Here is an 18,629-nt window from a genome sequence, read left to right as displayed (position 1 = left end):
CGCTGCTCATTGCCCTGTACTTGGTGCGCAGCTTTTTGACAGCTTTTTTAATAACTTTGGCGAGCGTATTCAGGTCCGCGGCGGCGATGTGAGGTGAGCTTAGGCGGGCGTATTGGGCCGGCGAATGCAAGCAAATTATGGAGGTTGATAACTAGAGGCCAATGTATCTATTAGTTATATTGTAGCTAGCTTAGGGTTTATTTTATAGGTAAGTATTTATTTTTAAATAGGAATAATTTAGTTAATTATAGTAATTTTATTTAGATTTACTTTAATTATATTTAAGTTAGGGGGTGTTAGGGTTAGGGTTAGACTTAGATTTAGGGGTTAATATGTTTATTATAGTGGCGGCGATGCTGGGGGCGGCAGATTAGGGTTTAATAAGTGTAGGTAGGTTGCGGCGACATTGGCGGTGGCAGATTAGGGGTTAATAGATTAGGGTTTTAGCCTTAGTGTTAAAACTTTTCCTAAAAAGTTTTATCAAGTGGAGTTTGTTCATCATTTAACACTTACAATTGAATACTAAGATGTTGGTATATTCCATCCTCCACCTTTCTTTCGCCTAGATTTAGAGTTCTGCGTTAGCCGTCAAAACCAGCATTAAGGGGTCCTAACGCTGCTTTTTACCGCCCGCTGGTATTTAGAGTCAGCCAGGAAAGGGTCTAACGCTCACTTTCCAGCAGCGACTTTTCCATACCGCAGATCCCCTTACGCTAATTGCGTATCCTATCTTTTCAATGGGATCTTCCCAACGCCGGTATTTAGAGTCTTGGCTGAAGTGAGTGGTAGACCCTCTACCGACAAGACTCCAGCAGCAGAAAAAAGTCAGGAGTTAAGAGCTTTATGGGCTAACGCCGGTTTATAAATCTCTTAACTACTGTGCTCTAAAATACACTAACACCCATAAACTACCTATGTACCCCTAAACCGAGGCCCCCCACATCGCCGCCACTCTAATACATTTTTTTTAACCCCTAATCTGCCGACCGGACACCTCCGCCACCTACATTATCCCTATGTACCCCTAATCTGCTGCCCCTAACATCGCCGACACCTACATAATATTTATTAACCCCTAATCTGCCACACCCAATGTTGCCGCTACCTTACCTACACTTATTAACCCCTAATCTGTCGACCGGACCTCGCTGCCACTATAATAAATGTATTAACCCCTAAACCGCCTCACTCCCGCCTTGCAAACCCTATAATAAATTTTATTAACCCCTAATCTGCCCTCCCTAACATCTGCGACACCTAACTTCAAGTATTAACCCCTAATCTGCCGACCGGACCTCGCTGCTACTCTAATAAATGTATTAACCCCTAAAGCTAAGTCTAACCCTAACTTTAACACCCCCCTAAGTTAAATATAATTTTATTCTAACAAAATAAATTAAATCTTATTAAAAAAATTAATCCTATTTAAAGCTAAATAGTTACCTGTAAAATAAACCCTAATATAGCTACAATATAATAATTACATTGCTATTTTAGGATTTATATTTATTTTACAGGCAACTTTGTATTTATTTTAACCAGGTACAATAGCTATTAACAGGGTACGTCGCACACAACCTGGTCTTAAAAGACCAGTGACGTACCCTGTATGACTTTGGGGATTAAAGCGGCTGGAAGCGATCCTGATCGCTTCCAGCCGCTTTACAGTTATTGCAGTGATGCCTCGGCATCGATGGCCGCAATCGTTGGTGGGTGGGAGCTGAAGTGGGAGGCGGGTGGGCGGCCATCGATGAAAGGCTGAAGACAGAGGGGGGCGGGATCGCGGGCGGGGTTGTCGGGAGCGCGCACCAGTGCGTGCGCGTGCACGGGGGGCGGCGGGCACGTGCACGGGGAGGGAGCGGGTGGGAACCGCTTCACTACAGAAAAAACGTAACCGTAAGGGGGGATAAAATCCCTAGTAAAAGTAAATCCAAGGGATCTAGGAGCGGTGGGGGATTGGTCTGTGGGGGTGGGGGAAAGCTACACTACAGAAAAAAGGGGAAAAAAAATAAAAAATAAAAAAAATACATTTTTATTTGCAAACCTAGGTACTGGCAGACAGCTGCCAGTACCCAAGATGGCTCCCAGTAAGTGAGAGTTGGAGGGTAGAGAGCTGTTTGGGGGGGGGGGATCAGGGAGGTTGGGGGACAAAATTTAGAAACTATTTAGCATGGGTGTTTTTTGGTGGTTTTAGATGTGTAACAGATTGTGGGGGTCAAAGTTAGAAAAAGTGTGTTTTTTTCCATTTTTTCCTCATATTTTATCATTTTTTTAAAGTAAATGATAAGATATGATAAAAATAATGGTATCTTTAGAAAGTCCATTTAATGGCGAGAAAAACGGTATATAATATGTATGGGTACAGTAAATGAGTAAAATGAAAATTACAGCTAAACACAAACACTGCAGAAATTTAAAAATAGCCATGGTCCTTCAGGGAAAGAAATTGAAAAATGGCCTTGTCATAAAGGGGTTAAATAGTTATTTACTATTTAATAGCTAATCCTAACCTAAGTTATAATTAAACCTAATACTACACTATCAATAAATTCATTAACTAAACTACCTACAATTACCTACAATTAAATCAACTAAGCTAAACTACAAAAACCCCCCACTAAATTACAAAAAATAAAAAAAATTACAAGAATTTTAAACTAATTACACCTACTCTAAGCCCCCTAAAAAAATAACAAAGTCCCCCAAAATAAAAAAATGCCCTACCCTAATTTTTTTTAATAAGATTTAATTTATTTCGTTAGAATAAAATTATATTTAACTTAGGGGGTGTTAAGGTTAGGGTTAGACTTAGCTTTAGGGGTTAATACATTTATTAGAGTAGCGGCGAGGTCTGGTCGGCAGATTAGGGGTTAATACTTGAAGTTAGGTGTCGCAGATGTTAGGGAGGGCAGATTAGGGGTTAATAATTAGGGGTAAATACAATTTATTATAGGGTTTGCGAGGCGGGAGTGAGGCGGTTTAGGGGTTAATACATTTATTATAGTGGCGGCGTGGTCCGGTCGGCAGATTAGGGGTTAATAAGTGTAGGTAAGGTAGCAGCGACATTGGGGGGGACAGATTAGGGGTTAATAAATATAATATAGGGGTCAGCGATGTTGTGGGCAGCAGATTAGGGGTACATAGGGATAATGTAGGTTGCGGCGGTGTCCGGAGCGGCAGATTAGGGGTTAATAATAATATGCAGGGGTCAGCGATAGCGGGGGCGGCAGATTAGGGGTTAATAAGTGTAAGGTTAGGGGTGTTTAGACTCGGGGTGTTAGGAGCTGAACGCTGCTTTTTTGCAGGTGTTAGGTTTTTTTTTCAGCCCAAACTGCCCCATTGTTTCTTATGGGGGAATTGTGCACGCGCACGTTTTTCAAGCTAGCCGCTACCATAAGCAACGCTGGTATTGAGAGTTGAAGTGGCGGTAAATATGCCTGTACGTTCCCTTTTTGGAGCCTAACGCAGCCCTTCAGAGAACTCTCAATACCAGCGTTATTTAAAAGGTGCAGGGGGAAAAAACACGTGTAGCTAAAGCACCCCTTTGGCCGCAAAACTCTAAATCTAGCCATTTGTTTTTAAAATCTATTGTTTTTTATATAAAAAAAATTCCTCTTGTTATTGCTCCGTTTGGGACTGCAAGGGTTAATTTATTTACAATTAAGGGTATAAATGTACTATGTGCATCCCTATACTCTAGTCTATGAATAAGCACCACTAGAGTGCGTGAAATGCGTCAGACTGTTTCTAATTATGCCTGCCCTCTGTTTGGGAACCTCTCTTGTTTTAATTGTACAATAAAAGGTACATTTTATTTTTATTACTTAACCTAAGTGCCTGCATCCATTATTCTTCCCTCAGTTAATAAATATAATGCAGGTGTCGGCGATGTTGGGGGCAGCAGATTAGGGGTTCATAAATATAATGTAGGTGGCGGCGGTGTCCGTAGCGGCAGATTAGGGGTTAAAAATGTTATTATAGTGTTTGCAATGCAGGAGGGCCTCGGTTTAGGGGTGTTAGTGTACTTTTTAGCACTTTAGTTATGAGTTTTATGCTACGGCGTTGTAGTGTACAACTCATAACTACTGGTAGGACTCTTGACAGGGTAGGGTGTACCCCTCACTTTTTGGCCTCCCAGGACAGACTCGTAATACCGGCGCTATGGAAGTCCCATAGAAAAAAGACTTTACGAAGTTTACGTAAGTCGTTTTGCAGTAAGGCCAAAAATGTGTGCGGTGACCCTAAACCTTCAAGACTCTTAATACTAGCGGTCAGAACCTCTTAATGCTGCTTTTTTACCCTAATCCGATATGAATGTTTATACATATCAATGTTAACACAATTGAACATTATATCTGTGTGGAAAGAGCTTGTTAAGGGTTAAAAGTGGGGTGTTAACACTAACCAATAACCTATTGAGGTGTTCGTTTTAAACAGCACTAACCTATATCTATTTAGGTCTATCATTTTGGCTTTCGCTGAAACGAGTAAGACCGTTTAAGCACCTCTGCTTGTGTGTTATCATTTTAATGGTTTGAATAAATGTTTGTTTTGTTTACGAAAATAGGATTGCTTTTCTTTTTTTCTATATCATAACAGAAATCTGTTGGTAGTAGGAGTAAATAATCGGTAGTTGGTTACATCTCCCGCATAAATGGGAGCAGTCCGGGATGGTGTCTTCGCCAACAATACAAGCGCAACAACTGAAAACTTTAGGCTGCAGATCCGGAAGGTATTTTAATTGATTTTCACTCTGTTTTTTATTGTCTAGAATATGTTATATTCTTATTTGTATAAATGTTATGATGTTCTACCAGGATGACTTCTTTACATCACATGACACACAGTGCATTTTATACTTATTATGACATATTTTTACTTTGTTGTAGTCATTGCAAATGTTTTTGTTGATGAATGTGATATATTGCTGTCCAGGTGGCTGACCCGGCATGTGGTGGGTAGGGTTGCCACCCAGACGGTATTTTACTGACATGGCCGGTATTTTTAAGGTTCATGTCAATGTAGAAAATAAAGAATAAATATTGAAATAAAGCCCCTGTCAAAGTGAAACTTCTTCTGAGTGTGATGAATACCACTTATAAACAAATAAGCATTTAAAATCAGTCCTATCAGCTTTAGTTTTTGAGTTATGCTGTTTAATTATTTATGCAAATTTATGTTAATTTGCATGGCCGGTATTTTCTTCCAAGAAAGGTGGCAACCCTATTGGTGGGAGGGATCTATTGAGTGTATTTCTTTGCACTTGTACACATTTTTGGTTGTCTGAGGAAGGGGTGGCTACCTTGAAACATACAATAAATTGCCACTGCATTTGTTAAACCCAGCGAGTGCAGAAGACTCTCTTTTGATATTTATATACTCTCTTCAACCTGGTATTGAGGCTATCAGTCAGTGTGCACCTGACTCTGGATTTTATGTGATAAATTTATATGTATATGTATATATATATATATATATATATATATATATACACACACACACATATATTTAGACATGTATATGTATGCATATATACTGTATGTAAAACCCTTTGCTGCCCTTTTTTTGTCAAATGCTGTATACCATATATCTTTGAGCCCTTAACTTTTTTTAAGTCATTTTTAGCAGATTGTTTAAATGAATGCAATTGTACTTTTAAGTCTATTTATGTTGTGTTTAATGCAACTTTATGCTAGCTTTCAAGTTGCACTAATCCGATGAGCGTAAATCATGATTGTGCTCGAGGGAACACGTTTACTTTCAACTTGTAATATGCGCGCTATTGCCAACGGTTGCAAAATACTGAAAAAAGCTGATATCACTCATGCACAAACAATAGCTCTCCACTTGCAATCTAGCCCTAAATGATTAAAAAAAATGAAATTCTCTGAATGTAGATAAAGATTGAATAAAATAATTTAAATTCATTTAAAAAGTTGTAAAGTATGTAAAAAAAAGAACAAGATAAAGGCCCCATTTATTAAGCTGCTAAAAGTGATGGCAAATTCACATAAATGAGATTACTTTATATACATTATAATATTACATATATATTGATGGCAAAATTATTGTCCAATTTGCATTATTTTCATAAAAATCATATTTTTCAATCCTGCTCCGTTACCTGTGCTCCGGTCTCCTCTGTGGATAGAGTAATTTATATTTTCAACTTGTTTGTTTATTAGTTTACCTCTGTTACATAGAATGGAGCTTCATTTGTATCTTCTTCCTTAAATTGCTTACTCCATTTTCCTTTAAAATAGATTGCATTCACCAGGATTAGGGAAGTATCGGGCTCAATTGAATTTTCAGGAAATAGATCCGTGATTTTGCCTACATTCAAAAATATACATAATAATTTATTTTAACTACGCCTTCACCCCATACATCATTGGTATACAGCAGTTACAAATAATTACTATACATTATATAAAAAACTTACGCCTAGATTACGAGTCTTGCGTTAGCCTTAAAAAGCAGCGTTGAGGGGTCCCAACACTGCTTTTTAACGCATCACAATTTCTGGACCACTTTGAAGCCTGGCTTCCACATTTTCTCTCTTCTAATGTCCCTTCTCTCATATTAGGGGACTTCAACATACCCCTTGATAAGCCTAACATGCCTGCTGCCTCTAAACTACTATCCCTTACCACATCTTTAGGCCTGTCCCAGTGGACAACGTCTCCATCACATTGTGAAGGCAACTCCATAGACCTGGTCTTCACAAATCTCTGTGCTGTTTCCAACTCCCTTAACTTCCCCTTTCCTCTCTCTGACCACCATCTATTAACTTTCTCTCTCACTCTACCTGCTACATCTTTGAAAGCCCCCAAAAAACTGCTACCTCACAGGAATTTAAATGACTTGGATCTCACAGACTTTTCCACTCAACTGAGTCCTCTGCTCTCGGACATTTCATCCCTCTCTTGTCCAAACCTCGTGACTCTACAGTATAATTCGGCACTAAAATCAACACTTGACAAAACTGCACCCTCCACTCTTCGACGTACATCAATCACTCGACGGCAACCGTGGCACACTAAACAGACCAGATATCTTCAGCGATACTCACGGTCCGCTGAACGGCAGTGGAGGAAATAACGCACCTTTGCTGATTTCCAACATTATAAATTCACCCTTAAGTCCTACAACTCTGCGCTCAGCCTGGCAAAACAAGTCTATTTCTCCTCCCTTGTGTCACCTCACGCATCCAACCCCAGAAAACTTTTCTCAACCTTTAACTCCCTTCTATGTCCGCCTGCCCCCCCGCCCACTACCAACCTCACTGCTCAAATTATTGCTGATCACTTAAAAAATAAAATTGACACCATTAAAAAAGAGATCTGCACCTCGCACCCCGCAAACCCAGCAATCCTACCCACCCCTTCTATTAACAAAAATCTATGCTATTTCCCTCCTGTAACAGAGGAAGAAGTTTCTGCACTCCTATCCTCGGCTCATCTCACAACCTGCCCACTTGACCCTATTCCTTCACGACTTATTCCCTCTCTCTCTGCTTCACTAACCCCTACCCTAACTCATCTCTTTAACCAATCTCTCACTGCTGGCACATTTCCTGACACTTTCAAGTATGCATCAATCATACCAATCCTAAAAAAGCCCTCGCTTGACCCCTCCACACCTTCTAACTATCGACCGGTCTCCTTACTTCCCTTTGCTTCAAAATTATTGGAACGAGTAGTCTATAATCGGCTAACTCAATTTCTCACAACTAACGCCTTACTTCATCCACTACAATCTGGTTTCCGCCCTAAACACTCAACAGAAACCGCTCTTGCTAAAGTAACAAATGACCTGTTATCAGCTAAAGCAAAAGGCCATTACTTCTTACTAATTCTTCTTTACCTGTCCGCAGCTTTTGATACAGTTGACCATCTCCTACTAAAAATACTACACTCATTTGGCATCCAAGACACAGCCCTCTCCTGGTTTGCATCATATCTTTCAAACCGCTCGTTTTCAGTTTCCTTTAACAACATATCTTGTGATCCTATGCCTCTCTCAGTTGGAGTACCGCAAGGCTCTGTCTTGGGTCCCTTGCTTTTCTCTCTTTATACATCCTGCCTTGGAAAACTTATAGCCCCTTTTGGATTCCAGTACCACCTATATGCTGATGATACCCAAATCTATCTTTCCTCTCCTGATATCTCTCCCTCTTTACTCAACCAGATTTCTGACTGCCTCTCTGCAATTTTCTCTTGGATGTCTTCACACTACCTCCAACTCAATCTGTCCAAAACTGAGCTGTTTCTTATTCCCCCCTCTTCGAGACATACGACACCTGACATTTCTCTGATGGTTGGAGACTCTATTCTCAACACCTCATCCCAGGTCCGTTGCCTTGGGGTCACACTAGACTCAGAACTCACATTCAACCCACATATACAAATGCTTACCAAATCCTGCCGTTCACACCTACGCAACATTTCCAGAATTCGTCCCTTCCTTACTCAAAAAACTACAAAAATACTTATTCATTCCCTCATCCTGTCACGCATTGATTATTGCAATCTACTCTTAATTGGCCTTCCAAAACACTGCCTCTCCTCCCTCCAATCTATTATGAATGCTTCTACTAGACTTATCCACCTAAGTCGACAATCTACATCAGCTGCTCCGCTCTGTCAGTCTCTACACTGGCTCCCCATACACTCCAGAATACAATTTAAAGTATTAGCCCTAACCTACAAAGCACTCAACAGTCTAACTCCCAACTATATTTCCTCTCTCATCGTGAAATACTTCCCATCCCGTCCTCTTCAATCAACCTCTGACCTACATCTCTACACTCCTGTTATCTCTACATCCCACTCCCGCCTCCAAGACTTCGCATGTGCTGCTCCTGTCCTCTGGAACTCTCTACCTCGCTCCATCAGACTGTCTCCAACCTTGTATAGCTTCAGACGATCCTTGAAAACCCAAATATTCAGAGAGGCTTACCATCTCTCCTCCATCCTGCATCCGAACCAAGCTAATACATGTACATGAACTGCCTGACTCACTGCTGCAAATACAACTGATGTAACAAGCTACCCCAACCTTATGTCTCTGCACCCTAAAGCTATAGACTGTGAGCTCTCTGGAGCAGGGCCCTCTTCCTCCTGTGCTAGATTTGTTTAGTCTTGTTATGTTTTGTATTGTATCCAAAATCTTTGTCATTGTATACCCCTATCATTGTACCCAGTGCTACGGAATTTGGCAGCGCTATACAAATAAATGATAATAATAATAATAATAATTAGCACCGCACACCATTACCGACAAAAACTTGTAATCTCGCCGTTAGAATTTAAGTCACAGAAAATAACCTTGCAAACATTCAAGGGTAAAAGAAAATACAATGTTAGGATTGAGTGAATATTCCGACACAGGAAAAAAAAATATTTGGAATGTACAATTATAGATAAGTACACATTTGGATCTTCAAAATGTATTGGTCTTTTTTTCAATTTTGATATAAAATTTCCAGTTGTTTGCATTCTCTCTAGTGCAGTAATAGATAATTATGAAATATTTCCTCATTTGTTTAATGTCCTTTTTTTTTTTTAAGAGAGAAATTAGTCAATTGCATATTAAAAGGGTTTGAAGCCCATTTTTTTTCTTTCATGATTCAGATAGAGCATACTATTTTAAGCAACTTTCTAATTTACTCCTATTATCAATTTTTTTCGTTCTCTTGGTGTCTTTAATTGAAAAACAGGAATGTAAGCTTAGGAGCCAGCTAATTTTGGCTCAGCACCTGGGTATTGCTTGCTGATTGGTGGCTAAATGTAGCCCCAAATCAGCAAGTGCTACCCAGGTGCTGAACCAATAATGGGCCGGCTCCAAGGCTTCCATTCCTGCATTTTCAAATAAAGATACCAAGAGAACAAATCAAAATTGATAATAGGAGTAAATTAAAAATGATGCTTAAAATTGCATGCTCTATCTCAATCATGAAAGCAAAAATTTGGGTTTTATATCCCTTTGAAGTTCAACCAGTGAAACAGACCAGTGGCAGGTAGAGGATTGGTTGGTTGGGTCAGCTTGTTAACTAGTGTGGAAGTTACTTAAGTGTCTGATGCTTCTTACAAACTTCAAAGTAGTAAGGTTTTTAGTTTGGAGTCAAGCAGTAAATAAATAGGATTAGTAGTTGCTGGAGTAAGTCAACTCTGATTTATCGTCACTTAAAAGGACGTTGAACCCACATTTTTTCTTTTGTGATTCAGATAGTGCATGAACTTTTAAGCAACTTTATAATTTACTCCTATTATCAAATTTTTTTCATTCTCTTGGTATCTTTATTTGAAATGCAAGAATGTAAGTTTAGACTCCGGCCCATTGTTGGTGAACAACCTGGATTGTTCTTGCTGATTGGGGGATAAATTCATCCACCAATAAAAAAGTGCTGTCCAGAGTTCTGAACTAATAAAAAAGCTTAGATGCCTTCGTTTTTAAATAAAGATAGCAAGAGAACGAAGAAAAATTGATAATTGGAGTAAATTAAAGAGTTTCTTAAAATTGCATCTGAATCACGAAAGAAAAAAATTGGGTTCAGTGTCCCTTTAAGGACATTGGAATCCTTAACCCAGCTCTTGAAAAATGTCCCATTATTAGATAAACTGAATTATTATTATTATGATTATTTTTGTGATTATTAGTATTATACAGATAGTAATATTTGTGTTAATGGGATACTAAACCCATTTTTTTTTCTTTCATGATTCAGATAGAGCATGAGATTTTAAGCACCTTTCTAATTTACTCCTATTATCAATTTTTCTTTGTTCTCATGCTATCTTGATTTGAAAAAGCAGTACTGTAAGCTTTAGAGCCTGACTATTTTTTGTTCAGCACCTGGGAAGCACTTGCTGATTTGTGGCTAAATGTAGCAAACCAATCAGCAAGCTCTACCAAGGTGCTGAACTAAAAATGGGCCGGTTCCTAATCTTTTATTACTGCTTTTTCAAATCAAGATAACATGAGAACAAAGAAAAATTGATAATAGGAGTAAATTAGAAAGTTGCTTAAAATTGCATGCGCTATCTGAATAATGAAAGAAAAAATGTGGGGTTAGTATCCCTTTAATGGTATTGTAATGCATTTAATTTCACATACATGGCAAATGATGGAACAAATAAGAATTGTATAAGAAAATGTGTTATTCTTAGAGCATTGCATCAAGTGTATACCTTGAGTTTGATTTTCAACCCATGAATTTATCTTTTTCCGGGTCTCATCCTTTTTAAAATCCACAGATTCCAGCTCTGCATCATACAGCTGTTTAGCACATACTAAGTACTCCTATATGAATGAATGATTAAATGATTAATTGACAGAATAGTAAGTTTGTGTTTCAATTAAATCTATGCTGCTTTTTAACACCCGCTGGTATTACGAGTCTTGCAGGTACAGGTGTACCGCTCACTTTTTTGGCCAGACTTGGCAATACCGCAAATCCACTTACGTAAATTGCGTATCCTCTTTTTTCAATGGGACTTGCATTCTGCCAAAAAGTGAGTGGTACACCCTCTCCTGTCAAGACTGGTACCACATTTTAAAGTCAGTAGTTAAGAGTTTTACACTACAAAGCCGTAGCATAAAACTCTTAACTAAAGTGCTAAAAAGTACACTAACACCCATAAACTACATATTAACCCCTAAACCGAGGCCCTCCCACATCACAAACACTAAAAGAAAAATGTTAACCCCTAATCTGCCGAACCGGACATCTCTGCCACTATAATAAATATATTAACCCCTAAACCTCCGCACTCCCGCCTCGCAAACACTAGTTAAATATTATTTACCCCTAATCTGCCGTCCCTAACATTGCCGCCACCTACCTAAATTTATTAACCCTAATCTGCTGCCCCCAACGTCGCCGCCACTATATTAAAGTTATTAACCCATAAATCTAAGTCTAACCCTAACCCTAACACCCCCTAACTTAAATATAATTAAAAGAAATCTAACTAAAAATTCCTATCATTAACTAAATTATTCCTATTTAAAACTAAATACTTACCTGTAAAATAAACCCTAAGCTAGCTACAAAATAACTAATAGTTACATTGTAGCTATTTTAGGATTTATTTTTATTTTACAGGCAATTTTGTATTTATTTTAACTAGGTAGAATAGTTATTAAATAGTCATTAACTATTTAATAACTACCTAGCTAAAATACATACAAAAGTACCTGTAAAATAAAACCTAATCTAATTTACAATTACACCTAACACTACACTATCATTAAATAAATTAACTAAATTAAATACAATTAAATAAATTATCTAAAGTACAAAAAAAAAAAAACACTAAATTACAGAAAATGATAAACAAATTACAGATATTTAAACTAATTACACCTAATCTAATAGCCCTATTAAAATAAAAAAAGCATTTAGGGGTTAACACATTTAATATAGTGGCGGCGACATTTGGGGCGGCAGATTAGGGGTTAATAAGTGTAGATAGGTTGCGGCGACATTCGGGTCAGCAGATTAGGGGTTAATAAATATAATGTAGGTGTTGGCGATGTTGGGGGTAGCCGATTAATGGTTCATAAGTATAATGTAGGTGGCTGCGGTGTCCGGAGCAGCAGATTAGGGGTTAATAATATAATGTAGGTGTCGGCGATATCAGGGGTCGCAGATTAGGGGTTAATAAGTGTAAGATTAGGGGTGTTTAGACTCGGGGTTCATGTTAGGGTGAAAGGTGTAGAAATAAATTTTATTTCCCCATAGGAATAAATGGGGCTGCGTTAGGGAGCTTTACGCTGCTTTTTGGCAGGTGTTACACATTTTTTCAGCCGGCTCTCCCCATTGATTCCTATGGGGAAGTCGAACACAAGCACGTTACACCAGCTCACCGCTGACTTAAGCAGCGCTGGTATTGGAGTGCGGTAATGAGCAAAATCTTGCTCAACGCTCACTTCTTGTCTTTTAACGACGGGTTTCTGAAAACTCGTAATACCAGCGTTGCATGTAACTGAGCGGTGAGTGAAAACTGCTTGTTAGCACCGCAAAACTCATAATATAGGCGTAAAGTTGTAAAAAGACAGAACCCCTAGTATAGATTACTAAAATAGTAAAACATTCTAAAAGCTAGAAACCCTAGTATAAATTATTAAAATAGTAAGAAACACTAAAAGCCAGAACCCCTAAAATAGATTACTAAAATAGTAAGAAGCACTAAAAGCCAGAACTCCTATTAAAGATTACTAAATAGTAAGAAGTACTAAAAGCCCAAACCCATAGTATAGATAACTAAAATAGTAAGAAGTACTAAAAGCCAGAACCCCAAGTGTGGATTACTAAAATAGTAATAAGCACTAAAAGCCAGAACCCCTAGTATAGATTACTAAAATAGTAAGAAGCTCTAAAAGCCAGAACCCCTAGTATAGATTACTAAAATAATAAGAAGTACAAAAAGCCAGAACCCCTAGTATAAATTACTAAAACAGTAAGAAGCACTGAATGTCAGAACCCCTAGTAATGATTACTAAAATGTTTAAAAGCTCTAAAAGCCAGTATAGATTACTAAAACAGTACAAAAAAACTCTAAAAGCCAGAACACATAGTAAAGACTACTAAAATAGTAAGAAGCTATAATAGCCAGAACCTGTAGTATAGATTACTAAAATAGTAAAAAGTACTAAAATCCAGAACCCCTAGTATAGATTACTAAAATAGTAAAAAGCACTAAAAGCCAGAACCCCTAGTATAGATTACTAAAATAGTAAAAAGCACTAAAAGCCAGAACCCCTAGTAAAGATTACTAAAATAGTAAGAAGTACTAAAATCCAGAACCCCTAGTATAGATTACTAAAATAGTAAGAATCTATAAAAGCCAGAACCCTTAGTATAGATTACTAAAATAGTAAGAAGCACTAAAAGCCAGAACCCCTAGTAAAGATTACTAAAATAGTAAGAAGCACTGAAAGCCAGAACCCCTACTATAGATTACTAAAAAAAAGTAGAAGTACTAAAAGCCAGAACCCATAGTATAGATTACTAAAATAGCAAAAAGCACTAAAAGCCAGAACCCCTAGTAAAGATTACTAAAATAGTAAGAAGCTATAAAAGCCAGAACCCCTAGAAAAGATTACTAAAATAGTAAGAACTACTAAAAGCCAGAACCCCTAGTATAGATTACTAAAATAGTAAGAAGCTATAAAAGCCAGAACCCCTAGTATAGATTACTAAAATAGTAAGAAGCACTAAAAGCCAGAACCGCTAGTAAAGATTACTAAAATAGTAAGAAGCACTAAAAGCCAGAACACCTAGTAAAGACTACTAAAATAGTAAGCAGCTTTAAAAGCCAGAACCCCTAGTATAGATTACTAAAATAGTAAGAAGTACTAAAATCCACAACCCCTAGTATAGATTACTAAAATAGTAAGAATCTATAAAAGCCAGAACCCTTAGTATAGATTACTGAAATAGTAAGAAGCACTAAAAGCCAGAACCCCTAGTAAAGATTACTAAAATAGTAAGAAGCACTGAAAGCCAGAACCCCTAGTATAGATTACTAAAAAAGTAGAAGTACTAAAAGCCAGAACCCATAGTATAGATTACTAAAATAGTAAGAAGCACTAAAAGCCAGAACCCCTAGTAAAGATTACTAAAATAGTAAGAAGCTTAAAAGCCAGAACCCCTATTATAGATTACTAAAATGGTAAGAATCTATCAAAGCCAGAACCCCTAGTATAGATTACTAAAAAGGTAAGAAGCACTAAAAGCCAGAACCCCTAGTAAAGATGACTAAAATAGTAAGAAGCACTGAAAGCCAGAACCCCTAGTATAGATTACTAAAATAGTAAGAATCTATAAAAGCCAGAACCGCTAGTAAAGATTACTAAAATAGTAAGAAGCTTAAAAGCCAGAACCCCTAGTATAGATTACTAAAATGGTAAGAATCTATAAAAGCCAGAACCCCTAGTATAGATTACTAAAAAAGTAAGAAGCACTAAAAGCCAGAACCCCTAGTAAAGATGACTAAAATAGTAAGAAGCACTGAAAGCCAGAACCCCTAGTATAGATTATTAAAAAAGTAGAAGTACTAAAAGCCAGAACCCATAGTATAGATTACTAAAATAGTAAGAAGCACTAAAATCCAGAACCCCTAGTAAAGATTACTAAAATAGTAAGAAGCACTGAAAGCCAGAACCCCTAGTATAGATTACTAAAAAAGTAGAAGTACTAAAAGCCAGAACCCCTAGTATAGATTACTAAAAAGTAAGAAGCACTAAAAGCCAGAACCCCTAGTAAAGATTACTAAAATAGTAAGAAGCACTGAAAGCCAGAACTCCTAGTATAGATTACTAAAAAAGTAGAAGTACTAAAAGCCAGAAACCATAGTATAGATTACTAAAATAGTAAGAAACACTAAAAGCCAGAACCCCTAGTAAAGATTACTAAAATAGTAAGAAGCTTAAAAGCCAGAACTCCTAGCTTAGATAACTAAAATAGTAAGAATATAAAAGCCAGAACCCCTAGTATAGATTACTAAAAAAGTAGAAGTACTTAAAGCCAGAACCCCTAGTATAGATTACTAAAAAGTCGCACTAAAAGCCAGAACCCCTAGTATAGTTTACTAAAATAGTAAGAAGTACTAAAAACCAGAACCCCTAGTATAGATTACTAAACTAGTAGGAAGCACTAAAAGCCAGAACCGCTAGTAAAGATTACTAAAATAGTAAGAAGCACTAAAAGCCAGAACACCTAGTAAAGACTACTAAAATAGTAAGAAGCTATAAAAGCCAGAACCCCTAGTATAAATTACTAATATAGTAAGAAGTACTAAAATCCAGAACCCCTAGTATAGATTACTAAAATAGTAAGAATCTATAAAAGCCAGAACCCCTAGTAAAGATTACTAAAATAATAAGAAGCACTGAAAGCCAGAACACCTACTATAGATTACTAAAAAAGTAGAAGTACTAAAAGCCAGAACCCATAGTATAGATTACTAAAATAGTAAGAAGCACTAAAAGCCAGAACCCCTAGTAAATATTACTAAAACAGTAAGAAGCATAAAAGCCAGAACCCCTAGTATAGATTACTAAAATAGTAAGAATGTATAAAAGCCAGAACCCCTAGTATAGATTACTAAAAAAGTAAGAAGCACTAAAAGCCAGAACCCCTAGTAAAGATGACTAAAATAGTAAGAAGCACTGAAAGCCAGAACCCCTAGTATAGATTACTAAAAAAGTAGAAGTACTAAAAGCCAGAACCCATAGTATAGATTACTAAAATAGTAAGAAGCACTAAAAGCCAGAACCCCTAGTAAAAATTACTAAAATAGTAAGAAGCTTAAAAGCCAGAACCCCTAGTATAGATTATTAAAATAGTAAGAATATAAAAGCCAGAACCCCTAGTATAGATTACTAAAAAAGTAAGAAGCACTAAAAGCCAGAATCCCTAGTAAAGATTACTAAAATAGTAAGAAGCACTGAAAGCCAGAACCCCTAGTATAGATTACTAAAAACGTAGAAGTACTAAAAGCCAGAACCCATAGTATAGATTACTAAAATAGTAAGAAGCACTTAAAGCCAAAACCCCTAATAAAGATTACTAAAATAGTAAGAATATAAAAGCCAGAACCCCTAGTATAGATTACTAAAAAAGTAGAAGTACTAAAAGCCAGAACCCCTAGTATAGATTACTAAAAAAAAGTAGTACTAAAAGCCAGAACCCCTAGTATAGATTACTAAAATAGTAAGAAGTACTAAAAACCAGAACCCATAGTATAGATTACTAAAATAGTAAGAAACACTACAAGTCAGAACCCCTAGTAAAGACTACTAAAATAGTTAAAAGCTCTAAAAGCCAGGATTCATAGTTTATTACTATTAATACATTTTAGTCACTGTTTTAGTGAGGGAACAGTGTGTAAGAATATGATAGAACTCTGTGGGTGTATATTTTTTTTCTTTGACATTGAGTATAAACAAAAGGGCAAACTGTTATTTGAGGTGTAACAGTATGAAGAAAGATCCAATACTGAAATCTTCACTACTGTTCAACAGAGACATTCTCAACTGCATAAATCTCCACCTCTATTTTATTTGTAAAATTCCTACCCCCTCTTATTTATCTTTATTAACTATATCATAGCAAAAAAATGTGAAGTATAATTAAGAAAAACTTACAAATAGAAAAGGAAACATTTTTTGAGTGTATACTCCATTGGCAATATTCAGTTGAGTTCCACTTGACTGTGACATGAGCTTGGACAGTAGAGACTGAAGCTCAGAATGCACAGGTGCAACCTGGTTACATAGAGATGCCTGTAGAAAAAAAAAATATGTTAAAAAAATGTGATAAAGTGATACTATGGAGATGAAAAAATATGCAATGTTTATGTACAGTGCTGTGATATAATGGTTTAAAAAAACTGCATAACATGTTTTCAATAAACTATGTATTCTCTACAAATCCATTTATTAGCTTTATTTTACATTTATCTTAGTAGCAACATGTTATCTATAAGGGGACTATATAAACTTTGGTTTACAAGTTTTATTCCTTAATTTGTTGTAATACTGATCTGTATCTTGCATTATTGGGTACTTCTCAGATGCACATACGTAACAAGTGATAATGAAATAATAATTGTATTGTCAGATGCAATACATAAATGCATAAAAAGTTCCAAAATTAAATGTGCATGGGTTAATTTCAATTATTAATCGAATTTTGTAATATATTTCCAACAGCAAATGTTTCTACAGGGAGTGCAGAATTATTAGGCAAGTTGTATTTTTGAGGATTAATTTTATTATTGAACAACAACCATGTTCTCAATGAACCCAAAAAACTCATTAATATCAAAGCTGAATAGTTTTGGAAGTAGTTTTTAGTTTGTTTTTAGTTATAGCTATTTTAGGGGGATATCTGTGTGTGCAGGTGACTATTACTGTGCATAATTATTAGGCAACTTAACAAAAAACAAATATATACCCATTTCAATTATTTATTTTTACCAGTGAAACCAATATAACATCTCAACATTCACAAATATACATTTCTGACATTCAAAAACAAAACAAAAACAAATCAGTGACAATATAGCCACCTTTCTTTGCAAGGACACTCAAAAGCCTGCCATCCATGGATTCTGTCAGTGTTTTGATCTGTTCACCATCAACATTGCGTGCAGCAGCAACCACAGCCTCCCATACACTGTTCAGAGAGGTGTACTGTTTTCCCTCCTTGTAAATCTCACATTTGATGATGGACCACAGGTTCTCAATGGGGTTCAGATCAGGTGAACAAGGAGGCCATGTCATTAGATTTTCTTCTTTTATACCCTTTCTTGCCAGCCACGCTGTGGAGTACTTGGACGCGTGTGATGGAGCATTGTACTGCATGAAAATCATGTTTTTCTTGAAGGATGCAGACTTCTTCCTGTACCACTGCTTGAAGAAGGTGTCTTCCAGAAACTGGCAGTAGGACTGGGAGTTGAGCTTGACTCCACCCTCAACCCGAAAAGGCCCCACAAGCTCATCTTTGATGATACCAGCCCAAACCAGTACTCCACCTCCACCTTGCTGGCGTCTGAGTCGGACTGGAGCTCTCTGCCCTTTACCAATCCAGCCACGGGCCCATCCATCTGGCCCAT

General features: G+C 37.0%; 1 protein-coding gene across 1 annotated transcript in view; it reads right to left on the bottom strand.

The window, feature by feature from the left end:
* LOC128660691 (ovalbumin-related protein X-like) overlaps nucleotides 1-18,629 on the bottom strand; it is a 58,181-nt gene that overhangs the window by 25,860 nt on the left and 13,692 nt on the right. The window contains exons 4-6 of the mRNA XM_053714646.1: nucleotides 17,158-17,295; nucleotides 11,193-11,304; nucleotides 6,191-6,333 (exon numbers count right to left, since the gene is read on the bottom strand). Coding sequence (XP_053570621.1) covers nucleotides 6,191-6,333; nucleotides 11,193-11,304; nucleotides 17,158-17,295 — 393 coding nt within the window. The remainder of the gene's footprint in view (nucleotides 1-6,190; nucleotides 6,334-11,192; nucleotides 11,305-17,157; nucleotides 17,296-18,629) is intronic.

The sequence above is a fragment of the Bombina bombina genome, chromosome 5 (genome assembly GCF_027579735.1).
Source record: "Bombina bombina isolate aBomBom1 chromosome 5, aBomBom1.pri, whole genome shotgun sequence".
Lineage (NCBI taxonomy): Eukaryota > Metazoa > Chordata > Amphibia > Anura > Bombinatoridae > Bombina > Bombina bombina.
The sequence above is the reverse complement of the archived record's forward strand: the minus strand, read 5'-3'. Positions and strand labels throughout refer to the sequence as shown.